The sequence below is a fragment of the Sinohyriopsis cumingii genome, unplaced genomic scaffold, assembly GCF_028554795.1.
Source record: "Sinohyriopsis cumingii isolate HCF-2022 unplaced genomic scaffold, ASM2855479v2 utg000131l, whole genome shotgun sequence".
Classification (NCBI taxonomy): Eukaryota; Metazoa; Mollusca; class Bivalvia; order Unionida; family Unionidae; genus Sinohyriopsis; species Sinohyriopsis cumingii.
In genome coordinates, this window is record NW_028315872.1 from 2,188,737 (window position 1) to 2,210,570 (window position 21,834).

Consider the following 21,834-nt stretch of genomic DNA (forward strand, 5'->3'; position numbering starts at 1 on the left):
GTAAACAAAATCCAGGATTCACCAAGTTCAATGATGTTGTGGGCTTTAAATGCCACATTTTAGCATGTGATTGGCTATACATGGTGGCCAGAATAACTGGTGGAGAAAGAAGCAGGGAAAACCCTGTGAAGAACCACCAAGCCATTGCAAGCTACTGGCAAGCTATCTCACATCCCCACACTGTCTGAGATGGCAGAGAGCAGTAAATATGAAGGCTTTGGACCACTTGGCACCGATGGACTTACCATGCTCAGTATCATTCAGCATACAAGATGCATTTATATATTTTAAGAAACCTAAAAGATTTCAGTATATGGGCAAGTGAATTATATTGGCAAGCAAACATCCTAGTGGCAATCTTTATAAAAGTATATATTGAAATGCTTACTAATATTTCCATTCAAAGAGTTCATCACCAAAATACTATGTTGGTTTTAGTTCTTCCAACACATTTTATGAATGTTATCTTCCCTACAGGAATTAGGCAATGTAAATGTTACAAGGCCTTGTGATAATTATATGTATTACATATTTGCACAACCTTAACCCTGACAGTGCTGTGATGTATTTGCATAATCTCACTACCTATTTTTTTACTAATTTTTCTTATGTCACTGGGAAAGTTGTTCAATACCAGTGGACCAGTATATTGAAAACTCTTTTGAAACAATTCCTTATTTGGCCTTGGTATAATGTAATGTTTACTTCTCACAAGACTTATAAATTTGGATAACATCTACATCTCTTTCCTTAAGTAGACAGGAATGATTTTTCTGGATACTTTATATATAAAACTGGCCTTTCAAAGAAATATTCTTTCATGCATTGGTAAAATTTAGTATTCATTGCATCCTTGATATTGTTTATAAGTTGATCTGGAATTAAATGGTGTGCCCTTTTTCGGAGTCGCGAAAGTTTTGTTAAGTTTGAATTAGAGGTATTACCCCAAATTACAGTAAAATAGTCCAGATATTCCTAATATCATATTTATAAAGTATGACCCTACACTGAATTGTATGTTTTGATTTTTCCAAGTAACCAAAGATACAAATGAACCTTTTGTTTCAAAGATGTTTAATATGAATAGACCAAGTTAGGCTGTAATCTATGAATACACCAATAATTTTATCATGAAAGGTCATATTAACGTTGCCATTGTCAAAATACATGGCCTCATGCTAAAAAGAAGGCAACACTCCCAATTTAACACTAACTTCTTCTACCTTTACATTCCAAAATCAAAGAACTCTCTAAAACATTTTCAAATATTCATGGTGACTAATTTGTAACAGTAATCCCAAAAGAAATTAGAGAGAGTACAAATATAAATGTATTTAATTAAAATCTAATTTAGTGGATGAGAAGTTGAAACTGTTTGGTTTAACAAATTCATCATTATTTAAAGTAATAATTCTCAAACCTTCAATTTATTTCTCACTATAGTGTATGCTTTATAAATTCAGATGGTGCATGTTCTGCTAGATTGTATTGCTTAGAGGAAAATGATTTACTTGAGAATGGGGTGGAATTTTTGTCGAGTGGGATCATTCTTTCTAGGTAATGAATTGTTTTCAACCAATGTAATGGTATAATAGGTCATTTTTCATATAAATCAGAAGAATATTTTTTCATGCCATTTAAAATTCCTCCAAAAACAAATTTCAAAAATGTAATTGAAATCAGTGAGACATTTCTGTTTGCCAGTGAAACTGATTCCTGTGTACTACTTTGGCAATGAACAAACTTTATTATTAAGTAAATCTAGATATTTTCAGTTCAGTCTAAAATCAACTGTAGCAATCTTTCAGCTTTCTTTCACCAAAGACAACAAATAAGGGTCATTACCACAATGTTGCAACCAAAACTCTACAAGGAGGAGGGATATAGATACACACAGATTTTGATTCATAACATACTTTTCTCCTGTGTTATCCACTCTCCAGTTGTCAAGGAAACTTGGCAGCGTTCTGTCTGAATATCTATCCCCTCTGTGCTCTGTCTGTCACATATATTCACATCTTTCCCCAATAGGCGCTTTGTCAATGTTGTTTTACCAACATCATACGGACCAACCACCATCACCCTGATGTTATAAACCTTCTCTGTTCCATCTCTAAGAGCCTTTTTGTACATCTCAATGGATCTTGTATCCATATTTAGGATCTCTGATGGAATGATTGGATCTGAAATTGAATGACGACAGTAAATGCAGGATTCGTTCTAATTTTAACGATAATATTTTACACCCTACTAATCAAATCAAATGCATGAAAATTGAATATTATATTATATTTTAAAGCCCTATCTCTATTTCTTCTCTAAAGTCTTCCTCTGTGAAAGAATTAACCTTTCTCTTCCAAAATGAGGGGTAGGGGCCTTGTTATGGATTACTAAATAATACAACACAAAGGTTTCAACAGTGGTGGACTAATGAACACAGTGAACAACACTCCTAACATAAAACCACAATGTCCAACTAATGACCACAGTGAAGCATGCTCCTGATATACCACCACAATGTCCAACTAATGACCACAGCAAAACACACTCCTGATACTCCAGCATAAATACCCAACTAATGACCAGTTAAACACCCTCCTGACATACCAGCAAAATGGCCAACTAATAAACAGTAAAATATGTTCTTGATAACACCCACAATAGCCAACTAATGACCACAGTGAAACATTCTCCTGATGCACCACCTGTTTTTGGAATACTTTAAAAAAATCAATTCTGAGAATAATCTAGCAACAAATACAGTTGAAACGCTGTGTTATATTTTTTTTGGGGGATCAACAACTCTTTTAAATGCATTATTGGCTACATAATAATAATGGATATAAAAATGAATCCCGGGTACAAACTGAAACAGCCAGCCTAGTTTGATCTATGTGGGTATTGAACCCATTACCCTTGGATTTCTTAGTCCAGTGCTTAACCAAGTATCACGACTCTCTGAAATTTAATTGCATTGGAAGAATTTATTGATAACATTACAAAACAATTTTCATGAATATTATCTCATTCAATGATATATATTTTATATCCACCCTAAAAAATTTGATACAGCTATCGTATTAAATTCAAATAGATTGTACTGTATATCTTTTGAAAAGAAAACCAATGTGATGTATGCAGGATACATGTTATTGTACACTAACTTTAAAACAATAAGTAAATGGTAACCATGGAAACACATTTTAGAGGGACAAAGGAAAATAACATAACGCATTCAGTAATATTTTTTCTAAAAATGTTATAATCTTATTTGCATCAACATTTTTGACACCTTAAGTTTGTGGTCTGTTCTGTACTATGTCATATTGACATAAACTGAGCTACACCATTGAATTTCTGTTTCAGATCTTGTTCTCAGCATAGATGTTAAAAAAGTTAAAATTAAAATAAAAAACGTTAAAAAACGCGTTTTTTTTTCTCCATAAATAAAAAACGAAAAAAAAAAAAACGTTCCAGTAGATTTTCGGCAACGCGAAAATCAATATTTTACTTATTTACACGCTACATACCAGTTTTAAAGTTTCAGTGATACAAATATGAAAAAATGTCAAAAGTTTTAAACCGTAGTCCAGATAACATTGAAATTTGTTTCACTCAATGTCGTTATCACCATCTGACTGATGTGACCACTCTATGGTTTCCTCGATATAATAACCCGTATGGCCGATGATTTTAAAAAAATGGAAGTACCAAATATAAAAAACGCAAAAAAATAAAAAAAAAAAGTAAAAAAACGCGTTTTTCGAGGTAAAATAAAAAACGAAAAAAGTTTTTATCATCTATAGTTCTCAGTAACTGTAGTGTACAGGTCAGAACAAAATCTCGCAACCGCTAAAATTATTTTGTCAGTCTTTTTACATTTGTATTTTATCCCTTGCTAAGTTATAGGTGTCCTTTACTTACACTATAACACACGTACCTTTAAATATCGAATGTTCCATTTATTTCGATTGCTAAATATAAATATTTCTTGTAAAATCATTATAGAACTGTGACAATAAATGTGTACTACATAACCAGTAAATATTTCTAGAGGCCAGCCAATACGCGTGGTCTTGTCTGAACTGAATTGAATGGCACGCGCTACGATGAAAAGCGACACCTGGTACGAAATATTTTCTGTATTGCTTGTAATGGCTTCTCAACCAGGCCGTCATCGTCCATAACTATTTATAATTTTTGCCTGTAAGTTTTGTGTTTATAAATAGAATGTACATCAAATAACAGTAAGGAAATGAAGATACTTAGACAAAGCAATATTAATATTAAATTTAATAACAACAAATATAATTTTATTTAAACTTAACATTAATAAAGGTGACAATACATGACGAAACTGACATCTTGTCATTTGTTTTCTATATGTGAATTTAAATTTTTAGAATTGTCAGTAAATAAAGTATGTCATTTTATTTGTGATGTCAAGTAATAATTAATGTCAATGAAATCAAAAAAATTATGTCAATAAAATAATAATTAGTGTCAATGAAATAAATTATGTGAATAAAAAAGAAATATGGATTACCTGGGTACTGTGTCCTGTATCTAGTGATGTGATTACTCGCAATGCATGTTATATAGAGATGTCCATTGTCCCAGAATATGGCATATGGATCACGTGGTATTCCCTGTGTGATGATGGACACAAGTTGACATTCAGATGTAAGATGGTGAATACAGGGATAAGGGTCAATGTTACACACAAACAGACTTCCATGTTGGTCTATTACGATGCCTGTGGGTGCCTTCAAATCTTTATGTTTGTATGTATATTTACATTTACTGGGATTCTTGACATCAAAGGCATAGACACCAGTATCACCACCAACATCAACACCTAACGAAATGTAAATCATGTTGTCTTTTATCGTTATGAAACTCAACAACGTGGTTTTCACCTTACAAATCTCATGAATGTTGCCAACAAGATGTCCATCATTACTCGACACAATACACCAACACAACGTCTTTTGTTTCACACCACATACAACAAGATCATCCTTGAATGACACGATTCCATCATACCAATCCATTCCTCCCTGTACACGTATATCTCTACTCCATGTTATAACACCTGTGTTGAGTGTAGAGTCTATGGATATAATTTGTATCAGACCGTTCATCAGAATCACTGCCATTTCCGTGTCATTGATAAGACTGATACCACTTGGCCATGACTCCAGTTCGTCTGACTCGTACAGTAACTTTCCATCCTGGAGTCCGTGAAGCCGGACTTTCCACTCATTCCACTCTATGACGAATATCACGTTACTGCAAACCACGATACCGTAGTACCCGGGGGACTTGTAGTCTGTGGAAATAAAGTGATATAAACATTAATACATATCTACACAAAAATACCAATATGTATACGTATATTAAAATAATAAATAACTTATATACGTTGTCTTATTGTTACGATGAATTTAATTTCTGACAATAAACAATAGTTTTCATCGACATCTACGATTATTATCACGTTTAAAGACATGAAAAATACGCTTACACAGGGGATACATATTTACATCGACATATGCAACTATTATCAGTTCTTCAGACACGAAAACAGAAACTAAAATAACGCTTTATCATTCATTTAATTATATATCTGACTTTAAGTCAGCTTGAAACATCTGATAGTTACAATCGTCGTAGAGGTGTTATCGTTATCATAGTCCTAATTATTATTATGTAAAAGTCAAAAAGGCCACGTGGGCATGTATTCTGTTTTTACCAGTAAGCACATTATTATTGTTTATACAGTATTTTAGTAAAGATATCAACTTTATCTTTAGTTTGACATTTGTACTGTGTTCATGAAAATAATACTGTACACATTTAACGATAAGAAATAGTGTGCTAGTTACTAATTCATGTGTGGTAACTACTGTTGCCCCTAGTCCTAAATATCTTACATACTTCGTCTTATCATTACAATGAATTTCGTTATATTTATGACCACATTAACGTTGTAGCAGGGGTGACGGTTGGCTGTGGAAATTGATATACACCTTAATATATATGCTCACAACAATTACCGACATTTATACCTATATTAATGAATTTGCATGATATACAAATAATTAATATATATGAATTTATTATATTATTATAACTTTAACTTTCTGACAATTACAATCGTCGTATTAGTATCGTCGTCATCATCATCTACATGATATTATTATTAAAGAAGGGTTTACAGCAGACATCACAAAGAACCCGTAAGCACACTATTGTAGATCTGTTCAGTTTTTCACTAAACTGAATACACAAACAAAAGTGAGTTAACAGGTCCTGTGTGGAAACTACTATTGTCCCTCAAATTTTCAACAACGTGATCGTGATACATACGTGCGTAGATGTATAACGTCCATTAACGTTTCTAACTTCATTAAAACTAAACATATTATTGACTATCATTTCAATACTATTGACTATCATTTCATTTCAACAGAGTATTGTAATAAGTAAATAACATAATACCTAATATCATTGAACTCGTAAATGTTTTCTTTCCAAAATATGAATTTAATCCTGATAAATGATATTTCTTTCTTAGAAAACTTATTTAGCCATATTATATACATTATATAACGCTGGCCATACAAATGGAAGGGTGGATATAAACTAACTATAATAATAATAATAATAATAATAATAATAAATCATTCATGTGATATTGTCCTTCCATGTACAATATTTCGTCGCATCCATATACGTATGAACTACCCTCAGCATTTCAATGAAAATCCCTGTTAGCAAACTTTTCCATACATTCCTTCTTCTTTTTGTCGTCTGCTGAATATTCCCCACAGTGGGCTTTCTTCTTTGCGTTATGATACTATCCCTGCCAAGAACGCTGGCGGAAACTTACCACATGGATAAATCCATACGTTCTGGTAATTTCATTACACCGGTTTAGGTTCCGTTTGCTGCAGTCTTTACTTTAGAACGATTTAATGCAAAATGTGAAGATTTTTTTTGCAAAAACTTTAGAGGAAAAGAAAGGGATTCTTTTCTTCCAGTGCTAGAGTACAAGGCTGATGTTGTTACAAGGCAGCGCGCGACATGCGTCACAAGATATACGGTATCAATATATTCTGCAAGAGTTACAGATTTGAAGAAGCGCGTTTTCTATCACACGAACTCCGCCTACAAAAGCGCTCTCAGGGAAAATGTAAATGTCACAAAAAAAAAGAATGGAAAACAAATTATATACAACGCTATGTTTTAATGTTTGCAGATAATGGCAGTTTAGGCTATTTCACGTATAAAATAAAAAGTCACTTTTGAAGTATATATATATAAAACCGAGACCATGCTAGGGACTAACTGGTGCAGCTTTTGTTTACTTTTCTCAACATTTATTTCGGTAATTACTATCCTACACACTGGAATCAAGTGCCAAGGTCATACAATTATTTTTATGGAAGATTTAAACAAATATCAACATTTATCTTCATCAACAGCAGCAATATGAAATTAATTATCAACAGGAGCAGAGAACTATTGTTAGGAAGCCATTTAAAATAAAATATTATTTGGCTATAGGGCTAAGTTAAGCTGATTCTCTTGTTAAGTTTCTAAACACTTTTGCCAGGCAGAATTATTTGGTACGTTAGATCCAGATCTAAATATGTTACAATTCTGCTAACGTGCTGTGAAGTTTCATTCATCAATTTTTATACAAATTTACAAGATTGACGTCTCCACTGACAGATTAATATTTGCACTGACCGACCTGTTTTACCCTATACACAATTACAATTGGATTTATTCACTAGTTATGATATATTGATAAATACACGTTTTACTCCTCAAGGTCAACATTCTTGAAACAGACGCAAATCCGTAAAAGCCATCCTACCATGTGGAATCATAGGGTTATTCTATTCTTTTTAATTAACAACAATTCCACCGTTGCCACAAAATCGTTATCATCGTCCTTAAACTTGGTATATGCATACCCTTGTCAACCTTGAAAAGGACTATAAAGTAATTCTGCATGGGATTTGTTTTATTTAAACAAATTTAAGTATTTAGGCATCACCTTTTCCTGTAGAAGGTGTACCTTCTTGGCGCAACAACCTCTAATAAACAAAGTAGAAAGTAATTTACACATATCATTTTATTATTTTATCGTCTTCTCTTCTGTGCGAATTTTTTTCACAAGTTCCGAACTACAGCTATGTTATTAAGGAAGTGAAGCGCAGAGTTCTAGAAATGCATGCACCATTTTGTATTGGCACTGCGTAGTAAGTAATTGACGATACGAAAATCGATCATTTCATTACATAAGTGATTTTTGACGAGGAAAAAAACGATTTCCAAAAGGAACCCTGTATTCAAGAAAAAGAAAAATTACCTGTCTTCAAGAGGGTTATTACTTTCTACGTGAAAATAAAAAAAAAAAAAAAATATTTTTATGAAACACCCATTTGTAAGAAGAGTTTACCTTTTTAACAGACGTTAACGTGCTATAACGAAAAATGCACTAATGTCTTGTAAAAGACAATTTCTCTTGAGAATCGAGAATATTTTGCCAAGAATTTACTGAGCACAGTTATCATAATGCAATATTTGAAACTTAGCAGTGACTGACAAATGTTCTATAGACGTAAACGTGTGTCAGTGGGATCAGTTCTTACATTTAGTACAGTTATGTGACATCATCGTAAATATATGGGAAACTGGATCCAGAGGAAGAAAATGAAAGATCATAATTTTTCCGCATCTTGATTTATCTCTGTACTAACATCAATATCTTTTATATAACAGTGGATGGAATATCATTCTGAATATCAGCATTTCCTGACACAGTTCTGACATGCCGTATAGGCGTATATACAGCTGAAATTTTTTTACCGTTATTTTTAACAGAATTTCATTAAATTGATGATTCATTATCTTCATTGTTTATAAAAAAAATTTATAAAAATGTTTTAAAATAGTTTTGTAAGAAAATGACCCCTATAGGGTAAATACTGGAATGTCAAGTCGCCATCTTAAACTTACCCTCTCTATGACTCTCGCTCTCCACAAACATACTTACGAAAAAACTTGCCACTTACGGGTACCTTTTACTTGCCGCAAAGTAACGTAAAAGTGAAACTTAGTAAAGAAAAAGGTGCGTAATTCTCATTAGTGAAACACCCGTAATCACGTACGGATGTCGTACGCATAAACCTAAGAAAATATTGGGCGCTCGTTATTTTATAAAAATGTGTCTCGTTTCAAGACGCAGCTTAAGTTTACGCAAGAGCGTTTCACAAGGATATCCGTAGGAACATTTCGTACGCCTAAAAATAAAACTTTTGCGTAAGCTACTCTTTTGTATGGGAAGTAGATAGTAAATTAGTAAAAGTAATATGACACGATGCAAAGGAAGGCGACAAAGATGACGATAACAACAACAATAAAATGACCCCAAAAATATCGTGCAAAAAATATGCCTGGACCGATTGGACATACTAATGAAATATAGGTATTATTTATTTAAAGAAGATAGTGTGTGTGTGTGTGTGTGTGTCTGCCGATTTTTTGTCGTGCCCAGACAATGTGGGTTGACCCTGTCCTCCCTTAATACATCTGTATATGTTCATTGTATAAAAACAATAATGATGATAATGAATTTTGCAGGGTTAGTTTCTTTTTTATCATCATATTTGTAAGTTTTTTTAAATCCCATGAAGCCAAAAGCTTATGTACTTTCCGACCTCCATTGGACTTTTAGAGGTCCGAGTTCCATAAGTTTGGACTTCCGATTTAGGGTCGTACTATTGCCCCAGTGACATGTTAATGTCATGGGCCAATTTCCTCCCCCTTGTTTTCCTTTTATGTTTTTTATTTAGTTGACTTTGCCAGAGTCATTTAGCCCCATTTATGTATATATATATATATATATATATATATATATATATATATATATATATATATATATATATATGTTTTTTTTTACGTATGTATTTTTTTTTTGTATTGGCTTATCTATGTCAAATGGTTCCAGTCTTTCTCTTAAGTAAGTATATAAAAATAATAAGTGTGTATATATGTTTGTATGTTTGTGTGTTGTGTAGGGGGGTTTATAGTATGTCATAGCATACTGTTTTTTATTAGATTTTTTAAAGGGTGATGGTTTTTCTTAAAGTTCAATTTTTGGGTACATTTTAGTGCATGAATCTTAATTCAGGGTAATTCTCTCTTCCCTGTTTGTCAAACAGGGAGTTGAGTTGTATTAAGTTTTAATTGATGTACCGTAGTAATCTTGTACTTCTAATCATTATGTATACTTTTGGGAGTATTACATATTCATTAGATTCCTATTTTGGTTGAGTCAATTTGTTTATGTTTGTAGGTCTTATATACCTGTGCTAGATCTTAATATGTTAAATGAGTTCAGTTGTATAGTATTTTCTCAAGACTGGTTTTCGGTACATATCGCTGAGGAATTTGCCTCGTTCCCATCTTCGTGAAATGATCCGTGGGCAAATTTGCCTCCTGGCGCGGTATGTCAATTTAGAGCTGAGGCGATCGTTTTCTTTCATCAAGCAGCGGGATTCTCTGTAATGGAGCGTCCGAGTCTGCCTAAAAGTCTCTGGTAGTACATCAGGCTTGTTCATGTATATAGAAATATTTTAGTGAGCTGAATTTGGAATAAGATGGTTATACGACTGTGGCATAGGTTCCATCATTAGAAACTTTAATAAACGTCTGGGATGAATTCTCTGTCACATTCATCGTTCATCTATTAATTTACTTTCCAATTTTAATGTTCAATTACAACTGTAATATCTCTTTATTAAATTATAATTTTACTGTTAAATTATAGTGTTTTAAATGATTTTTTGCCCCCATTATTTCTTGGTTATATTCAATTGTCCCGTGTTCGCTGCATTTACCTGTACTCTTGAGGTTATTTTGTTTTACAGGATTTTAGTCCACTTTTGAAAATTATTTCCAAATCCAAATTTTTCTAAAACCTTTTGCATATAGTTGTGTTTTGCTCTGTCAAATGCTTTTTCCTGGTCAAGAAGTACCATAGCACCTTCTAGCCCACATTCCTGTATATAATCTATAATTGTTTTAATGCTTAAAATGTTGACCTGAATGTCCCTCCGCCTGGCCCCACATGTTTGATTTATGTTAATGATTTTATCCATTCCCTTTTTAATTCTTTCTGCTAAAATTTTACTTAATAATTTATAATCCGTATTTAGAAGGAAGATGGGCCTCCATTTTTTGTATAGATCTTCCCTATCGCCCTTCCCTTCGAATATTTGTGTTATAATCCCTTCCCTGTCATAGTATTATTTCTCAAGTGAATATTATTGTATAACCATAACAACTCGCCACGGAATTCCATATAAAAATCCGCCGTGAGTCCATCTCTACCTGGGGATTTTCCTTTTGTCAAATTATTTATGCTATTTAAGATTTCTTCTCTTGAGATGAAATCATCACACGAGTTCTTGTGTTCTGATAATATCATCTCACAAGCTATTCCTTGTAGGTACTCTTCTATTGTGTTGGTATTAATTTGTTGTGATGTATACAACTTACTATAAAATTCTTCAATGTGTTTTAAAATTTCCTTCCTGTCGGATATCCCCTTTCCATCATTAATTTTTTAAGTTTCAATATATTTTTCTCCCGCCCCGCTTAACTCCTCTTTTTTTATATAGGCCCTCTGTTTGTTTTTGTTTTTTTTTTTGTATATTGTGGTAAATTTTCCGGCCCTTATTTCTCTCCCTTTCATTTCTTCATCTAATATCTGATTTAATTTCTCTTTGAGTATTTTTTCTCTCTCATTTGTATTAATTTTTTCTAGCTGTCTTTTAATCGCGTCTTTTTCCATTTTTTGTTTTTCCTTCCTAATTTTTTAGTATGTAATAGCTTTCTTTTTAAATAAAGATTTTAGTTTATCCCATTCATTTAAAATATCTATGTTCCCCTTTTCTATACATTTTTTTATTTCTAATTTAATTTCTTCGATAAAATCTTTCTCCTCCAGAATTTTGTTGTTCAGTTTCGAGTTCCCTTTACCCCATTTATGTTTATTTTTCAATTCTGTTTTAAATATACTAACTTGTGATCTGAAACTTTAAAATCCGTAATGCCTGCTTCTTTATATATCTTTTTTCGTAACTGGTACAATACAATTTATCTAATCTACTCCCTTTGTCTATTTTTCTATTCATACGTGTATTCCCTCCTAAGTAAATTTAATTTCCTTTATACGTCTACCATTTTGTGTTTGTTTAAGAAAATCTCCAGTTCTGGTTTAAACCTTACATCGTTTGTGGTTAATTCCCCTACTCTATCTATATTCTCCCCCACCCAGTTAAAATCTCCCCCTAAAATTAAATTTTCCATGGTAAATTTTCCCATGTATTTAGATAAATTTTATAAAAACTGTGTTTACGATATTTATTCGCGGGCATGTATACATTTAAAAAGTGGACATCTTCTATTACAAAATGGATCATCCTCCCCTTGAAAAAATTCTCCTTCGTTTTCCCTTTTCCAGTTTAATCCCCTTTTATTTTTAATAAATGTTGCTACCCCTCCTTATACATCTTCCCCCTTAAAATCATTTAAAATCGGTACACCATTCATTATATCTTTACATAGTGCCATTAATTCTTTAGTGAACCCATTATATGTTTCTTGTATAAATAGAATGTCATTATTGGTTTCATTACATAATTTAATTAGTTTATCCTTATTAATCCCAATTACATTTATAGATGAAACACGGAAGCTTTTTTCCCTCCATTTTTCATTTTCCTTCCGGGTTGCCGCATTTCGGTTATACAGTGATTATTATTTAAAATATAGTTATAAAAGTATAGCATGTATGTTAGTTTATTCAATAATTAGTTTGTTTTTGTTTGAGGGGGAGCTGGATCTCTCCCCCACCCCTTTATTACTATATGTTGGTGTAACTTCCTCAGTTGTATTGTCTTCTGTCCGGTCTATACTCGTTTGGTGTGTGGTATTTTCTGTACCCATTTCCGTTCCATTGTCGTGTTCCGTCAGTTTTGAGTCAGTTTCATTTTCCATTCCTGTCATAATGTCATATTCACTGCAGTTTTTATTGTCACTATCTATTTCACTCTGGTCTTCACTGTCACTTTCCTATCTCAATTTTTTCTTCCCCCCCCCCCCCTTATCCTCCTTGTTCTCATAAATTGTATGTGGACTTTCATGTTCGGTATCACTATTGCCTCTCTCCTGGGATGAACTCGACCTGGAGAAGGCTTTCCTTTTTTTTAAGTCTCAATTTTGGTAAGGGAGTAGAGGTCAGGTGTTTCATGCTCACTTCTGACTCTTCGCTTTCCGTTATTTCCTTCTCGTCTCCCAAGGAGTTTTCCTCTTCTTGTAGGTGAGAGAACCTATTAGTCAGTGTTATTGGTTTTCCATTGTAGGGAGTTTGCATTTTCTCTGTTTTATTGGGACTTAAGATTATCTCCCATTCAGGGGTTGGTGAATTGTCCCTTACGTCAATTTCTGGTAAGGTCATGCGTTCGTTATTTACTGAGATATCAGTTTTGTTTCCCCCTTCATTTCCCTCTTTTCTTATTTCCTGTATTATTGTACTTAGTTGTGTGTCAATGTCACTGTTGGTCATTGGTTGACTACTAGCAACTTTTCTAGCGTAAGTTGCTGTTGTTGTTTGTCCCTTCTGGTCTGTGCTTTCCTTGGGGTTATGCCCCGTTTGCTGACATTTAGGGCACTTCCAGTAATTCTCGTAACCCCGAAACCAGCTTTTCAACCTAAATCCCATTACATAAAAAAAAAAAAATGTTGGAATTTTTGGGGCATCTTCTTTTGCCACAGTGAGGATTCGTACTCCTGTCTTTACATTTCCAAAACCCCAAACTGTGGCCGCTTTTGCTCTCATAACTTTGCTTTTTAGTTTACGATCAACTTTATTAGTCACTTCTATGGTCTCTCCTTCCAAAGGGAGGCCTGAGATGGAGACATCTATTGTTTTGGCTTCTATCTCTCTCGTTAAGGGTGCAGTTTTGTATATATTTGCCTTATTTCCCTTTATTTCAATTTAGTCTGCTCTATCAAAGGTGTGTTAAAATCCTTTGGATATATGACGTATTTGTTATAGCTTGCATTCTGCAGGCCATCTACCTTGTCTATGTCAATCCCCATTACTTTAAGGGGCAGTCAGAACTTTAGCTTGCCATGGCGCGCTGGCTAAATTTCCAAAACCTATCGTTTGACACCCAGGGGGGTGGAATGCTATGAGTACTCTATCCTCTACTTTAGTCTTAAAGTAGGTACTTAGCTTGGTTCCCCCCAGGTGAACATAGTTTGACAACATTTCTGTTGCTACTTCCATTTTCACAGAGATTATTTCACTAATACTTACACCATTCATTCGTGCTTTTTCTTCACGCTCTGTTTACAGGCTCGTCAAACCTTCGTATGCGGTGGTCCGTCACTCTTAGTCAACATTGAAAGGACTATAAAGTATTAACTATTCACGGGATTAGTAGAAAGTGTCACATTAGAGGCAAACATGGAGAGGTGAACCATTTTAAATTTGGTTTAAATATTAAAGAGCCAATCGCGGAACTAATGTTAGGCCGCCATTTAAAAGAAAATATTGTTTGATCAGAGTACAATGTCAAGCTAATTCTCTTTATTTATTTTCTAAAAACTTATGCCAGGCAGAATTATTTGGTGTGTTCGATCCAGATCTAAATATGTTACAATTCTGCTAAAGCGCTGTGAGGTCAAAGTTTCATTCATCGATTTTTATACAAATTTACAATAATGACGTCTTCACTGGCAGATTAATATTTGCACTGACCGACTTTGTTTTACCCTATACAGAATTACAATTGCACGTCTTCCCTGGCAATGATATATTGATAAATACACTCACCGACCTTTTTTTTTATCAATCAAGGTCAACATTCTTGAAACAGACGGAAATCCGTAAATACCATATTACCCAGTGGAATCATAGGGTTATTTTATTTTTTGTTAATTAACAGTTCCAGCGTTGCCACAAAATCGTTATCGTCGTCCTTAAAGTTGGTATATGCATACTCTTGTCAACCTTGAAAAGGACTATAAAGTAATTTTTCATGGGATTTTTTTAATTAAACAAGTCTAAGTATTTAGGCATTACATTTTCCTGTAGAAGGTGTACCTTTTTCGCACAACAACATTTAATGGAACAATGTAGAAAGTAATGTACACATCATAAATATCATTTTGTTAATTTATCATCTTCTCTTCCATGCGAATTTTTTCACAAGTTCCGAACTACAGTTATATTATTATGAAAGTGAAATGCGGAGTTCTAGAATTGCACGCACCATTTTGTACTGTCTCTGCATATTAAGCAACTGACGATACGAAAATCGATCATTTCATTCAATAAGTGATTTTTCACGAAGAAAAAATATTGATTTCCAAGAAGAACTCTATAGTCAAGAAGAAAGAAAATGTCCGGTCTTCAAGTGGATTATTACTTTCTACGTGGAAAAAAAAATTATTTTTTATGAAACACATTTTTAAGGAGATAATACCATTTTAATAGAAGTTAACGGGCTGTCAAGAAAAATACATTTTTGTCATGTAAAAGACACTTTCTCTTAAAAAGCTGATACAGACGTGTAATAGGCACCTTTTCCTAAAGAAACTGACATCATTCACTTTTTCACAGCTTTGAATTTGCATCGGCACAAGAGAGTTAATTTTCAGAATAAACGTGAAAACATCGATGAAAAGGAAATACCGACATTAATTTTAAAAACGTTGAGAATTGAGAATATTTTGTCAAGAATTTACTAAGCACAGTTATCATAATGGGATATTTGAAACTTAGCAGTGAATAACAAATGTTCTATGGACGTAAACGTGTGTCAATGGGATCAGTTCTTACATTTGGTACAGTTATGTGACATTATGGTAAATATATGGAAACTGGCTCCAGAGGAAGTAAAGAAAAGACCATAATTTTTCCGCACCTTGATTTATCTCTGTACTTAACATCAATATCTTCTGTATAACAGTGGATGGAATATCATTTTGAATATCAGCATTTCCTGACACAGTTCGGACATGCCGTATATACAACTGTAATTTTTTTACCGCTTTTTAAACAGAATTTCTTTAAAATTGATGATTCATTGCTTTGATTGTTTATATTTTTCTGGTAAATCAGCAAAGTAACATTTTCATATTCATATCAATGTTCACATTTTTAAAAAAATAATATTTTTTTTTTTTACATATAAATATGTTTTAAAATAGTTTTGTTAGAAAAAGACCCCTATAGGGTATATACTGGAACGTCAAGGCACGTCTTAAACTTACCCTCTCTCTATGACTCTCGCTCTCCACAAACATACGAAAAAACTTGCCACTTACGGGTACCTTTTATTTGCCGCAAAGTAGCGTAAAAGTGAAACTTAGTAAAGAAAAAGGTGCGTAATTCTCGTTAGTGAAAAACCCGTAATCACGTACAGATGTCGTACGCAAAAACCTAACAAATTATTGGGCGATCGTTATTTTATGAAATTGTGTCTCGTTTCACGACGCACCTTAAGTTTACGCATCTAATGTTCGTACGTTTCAAACGTAAGAAAATCTTACGCTATTTCGCAAGGGTGTTTCACAAACATATCCGAAGGAACATTTCATACGTCTAAAAAATATTTTGCTTAAGCTACTCTTTTGTAAGGGAAATAGATAGCACATTAGTAAAAGTAATATGGCAAGGTACTAAATACGGCGACGAAGATGACGATAACAACAACAATAAAATGACCCAAGAAATACTGGGCAAAATATGCCTTGACCTATTGGTCATACTAATGAAATATAGGTATTATTTAAATTCAAGAAGATAGTGTGTGTGTGTGTGTGTGTGTGCCGGCCGGATTGATGATTTTGTCGTGCCCAGACAATATCTGATTTGACACTGTCAGAGATCCAACACCCCACCCCCAATCCATAATAAAGCATTAAAACAGGACTTTGAAAGATATACAAATATTAACTATTTTTTAAAATACATTTTGTAACAAATCCAGATTTTGATACTTTTAAATCTGTCGCTGTCTGAAGTTTTTCCGCCCTAGGGAGTTGACTTGTCTGACTAATGGGAAAACAGTGTGTGTGTGTGTGTGTGTGTGTGTGACAGACAGACAGACAGAGCAATAAAGAAAAAGAGACTGTCGAGCTGGAAGTCGATAAATAAACATAATTTAACTTACTTTTGAAGGAAGCGGTTAAGCCATGCTTCTTTAATTATCTATATCAAAACTGTTACCTAATCACTTCGCTATGTTTACCGACTTATTTCCTTAAAATACATGAGTGTACTTGAAGGTCCCTCATGTTGTCATTTCCAGGGACAACCCAGCAGAATCTACCGCTATGGATGAGAAAGTAAATATGACGTTATTTAATTCTTTGAGTCAGCTACATCCTTCCGAACTTATTTGATAGTCATTGCAACGCTAAGAATAGAATTTAAGTTGGGTTTTAACTTCATTTCTGCTTCAATTATTTGCATTGTAAGACCAGAATCTGTAGAAAAAATAGATTAGTGCTGTAACACCCACTCCTTTGCAGTAACATTTCATTATATCAAATGGGACGTGACGTAGATCTATGTACTTGCAAGATATTTACAAAGGACGGCGACGGAGATGAAGATGACAAGAACAATACCAACGCAACTACCAAATATTCTCGGGCAAACAGTGGCATAACCTATTGTTCATATGGAATCAAATATAGGTATTATTTCTGTTTAAGAAAATTGGATGCATGTCTGCGTGCGTGCGCGCGTACGCGCGCGCGTATCTATACAGAGACGAAATTATCATATTGTCTCCCATAGGCACTCTATGAGATTCAAAAACATACCCCCACCCTCCACCAACGTCCAAAGAAAAGAATTCGAACCAGAATATTTACGCCTTTTAATAACATAAGGATTGCACCAAGCCTATAAATAATATAAAAATTGTACTAAAAGTGTTTTAGATGCAAAATAAATACTTTTTAAAATAAAAAATTCAATATTATCATACTTTAAAATCTGCCGCTGCCTGGATTATGTCCGCCCTTGGCAACTCGCTTGTCTCCTTAACGGGAAAACAGCGACTCCAAGTGTGTGTGTGTGTGTGTGTGTGTGTGTGTGTGTGTGTGTGTGTGTGTGGGAGAGAGAGAGAGAGATAGATTTTCAATCTTGTAGCAGATGAATATACATAATTTAACTGACATGTTGAAGGAAACGGCTAAGCCATACTTCCTTAGTTATATATCGGATTATCAAAATGTTTATCTAATCACTTCATTGTATTCATCGACTTTTATTTCCGAAAAAAAACATAATTGTACTTAAAGGTTGTCATGATGTCGTATCCAACCACAAACCAGCAGAGTCCACTATTATGGATGAGAAAGTAAATATAACATTTCATGCAATCTTCTGAGTCAGTTACAGCCTTCCAAACTTATTTCATATTAGTAGTGTATGGGGATACCCTGGCGTCAAGGGGACTTTAATGCTGAGAAGGTAAATATAACATTTTATGCAATCCTCCGAGTCAGCTACAGCCTTCCAAACTTATTTCATATTAGTAGTGTATGGGAATATCCTGGCGTCAAGGGGACTTTAATGTTGAGAAGGTAAATATAACATTGTATGCAATCCTCTGAGTCAGCTACAGCCTTCCTAACTTATTTAATATTCATCGCAATTCTAAGGGCAGAGTTTCAGTTCGGTTTTAATTTCACTTTTGCTTCATTATTTGGACTAAAAAATGAAAATCTGGAGACAAAAATTAAAATTTCATTCGTGCTTTTTCACCACGCTCTGTTTATAGGCTCGACAAACCCTGGGAAAAAATTACATTTCATGCGATGGTCCGTGACATAGATCACTTTGTTACATCAGGGGATCGTTTCTAAATGCTCTCTCTCTCTCTCTCTCTCTCTTCATAAATTATATCAACACAGGATTAAGTTCAGTAAATCGCTTTATCATTTATATTCTTGAACTATATAAAAATATATTTAAATTTGTAAAATATATTTAATGATACAGTTATGCAAATTCGATAAACTATTATTTTTACGTCTGGAATTATTAGATGGAGATCACTATAAACAATAAGGAGTTTAACCATCCTACAGATTGTATCCACTATGGTCTACAAAATTTAACAAGCTTATTACATGACTTCATCTTTTGAAACTATATTCATATGCAGAACACGTATGCCATCCACTGACGAAAGTTATCAAAATAACTAAATGGCAATGAAGTCTGATCGAAGCAGGTACGTGTTTATATAAACAATTCCACCGATCTTCACTTGTCTACGTCAGTCATTGAAGGACTTTTGATTTTGGCCCAGAACATACGTACATCCATACTTCTGTAGGTCGGTCTGTCCGTCTCAGGAATATCTTTATCAGCAGTGGGCAAGAACCATTCGACTTACATACAATAGTGGATAAGAATCATTCAACGTACATACAACAGCGGACAAAAACCATTCAACGTACATACAACAGTGAACAAGAACCATTCAACGTACATACAACATTGGACAAGAACTATTCAACGTACATACAACAATGGATAAAATCATTCAACGTACATACACCAATGGAAAATAGTCATTTGACGTACATACAACAGTGGACAAGAACCATTCAATGTACATACAACAGCGGACAAGAACCATTCATCGTGCATAGAACATTGGACAAGAACCATTCTACGTACACACAACACAACAGTGGACAAGAACCATTCAACGTATATACAACAGTAGACAATAACCATTCAACGTACATACAACAGCGGACAAATATCATTAAAAGTACACACAAAAGTGGACAAGAACCATTCATCGTACATACAACAGTAGACAAGAACCATTCAACGTGCAAACAACAGTGGACAAGAACCATTCAACGTCTACCAATTAAGTTTTGCTGGCATTTTTTATGCATAAGTAAAGGATCCGATTAGATTTTCAGGTCATTACAGTCATCTTTTTTATTTTTGTTTTACACATTTTGAAACTGTTTGTGGATTTTTTAAAATTAAAATCTATCAGGTAAGGTTAAGCATACAATTATCTAGGCCAAGAATATTAAAGTTAATAGTCATATTTCTGTTCGAATGCGAGTAACAAAAGATTGATTATTGTGAAAATTCCAGCAATTGGTTTGTTCCTTTAATTATTTAGTTTTCACATATTGGAACGTTTTGGATTTTTACATTTTTAATGTAAAACGTGCCATAAAGCTATTAGGGAAGAACCACTTGACGTAGACAAAGGAAAGAAAATGTCTCGCTTTTTCACATGTTGATGTGAATAAAGCCGAAACGATTGATAGTATCATATATATTTATCATGGTCCTCGAGACATTGAAGATAATCTTTTAAATTTTCTGTATCGAACAGCTGTTAGTCTGTTCATTCGGAAGTCATACAAGATGAATTTTATTTTTCTTCTGTTTGTGTTTTTGTTAACATTACCTTTGTAAACCAGCGAACTTGAAGAAAGCAATGCATAATAAGATCAGAGGCCATAACAAGGTTGTATGAAATAAAAAGTCAAGAATTACCGTTTCGAGATGTCTGAATGTCCTGATTGAAAAAAAAATACAATTTCATTAAAAATAGAGACATTATATAGACTTGTACTAAAACATTTAAATCTGTTCAGTAAATGAGGCAATCAAATGACGATTATGTAGGAAAACATAAGGGTACAGTTCTGTCAGCTACAAACTTGAAATAGAAGTCTGACGAAAATGTAATTAAACTATCAATGTAATAAAAGATTTTATTTATTTACAGTGTATTATTTTTATTTGCTGCAGATTTCCGACGCTGGAATGGAAATAGCAACATAAAAAGTGTCAAGTTTAATAATCTCACTTAATTAACCAGCAGAAAGAGTAGATTAGTCTCTCTATAGAATCGTAATAAACCAGTAGAAATATCATATTAATCTCTCTATAGAATCACAATAAACCAGTAGAAATAGCATATTAGTCTCTCAATAGTCACAATAATCCAGTAGAAATAGTACATTAGTTTCTCTATAGAATCACAATAATCCAGTAGAAATAGTATATTAGTCTCTCTATAGAATCACAATAATCCAATAGAAATAGTGTATTAGTCTCTCTACAGAATCACAATAATCCAGTAGAAATAGTACATTAGTTTCTCTATAGAATCATAATAATCCAGTAGAAATAGTATATTAGTCTCTCCATAGAATCACAAAAGTCCAGTAGAAATAGTATATTGGTCTCTCTTTAGAATCGTTATGTCGAAATTAAATTTTGTGTAACATCCAAATGAAACTACTATGCAAATATTGTGGATAATGCCAACCAAGATTTTACTTTAAAACTTACCATTTTAAATATTCTAGAATAATGCATATGTCCCTTTTAGAAATATTAGATCCTTGTTTTAGCTGGCACGTGTTTATTTTATATACGGACCACAGAGTCAGGATGAAAGAGTTCCTATTATTAACCGTGATTAAAACATCAAATAATTCCGGTTTCTGAACGATACGACGATCTGATTATGATGATAATGAAAATGTTGATGACTACGATCATCGTTTTCAGTAAGTACTGTTTGACTTTTTCTTCGTTACGTTTGTTAAAAGAGAATTGGGTTTGTTAAAAGAAACTTTTATACGTAACAGAGTATGGAAAAGAACTTAGTCTACTGGTTTAGATTTTTTCCGCATATTGATTTATCTCTTGGCTTACATCGATAC

At 33.4% G+C, this 21,834-nt stretch overlaps 1 protein-coding gene across 4 annotated transcripts in view; it reads right to left on the minus strand.

Moving 5' to 3' along the window:
• The window catches only part of LOC149774817 (uncharacterized), a 296,842-nt gene that overhangs the window by 106,980 nt on the left and 168,028 nt on the right, over positions 1-21,834 (minus strand). For all 4 annotated transcript variants that reach the window (XM_089944712.1, XM_089944713.1, XM_089944714.1 and 1 more), the window contains 2 exons: positions 4,547-5,332; positions 1,917-2,183 (listed from right to left, as the gene is read on the minus strand). In XM_089944712.1, the coding sequence (XP_089800838.1) occupies positions 1,917-2,183; positions 4,547-5,332 (1,053 nt within the window). The remainder of the gene's footprint in view (positions 1-1,916; positions 2,184-4,546; positions 5,333-21,834) is intronic.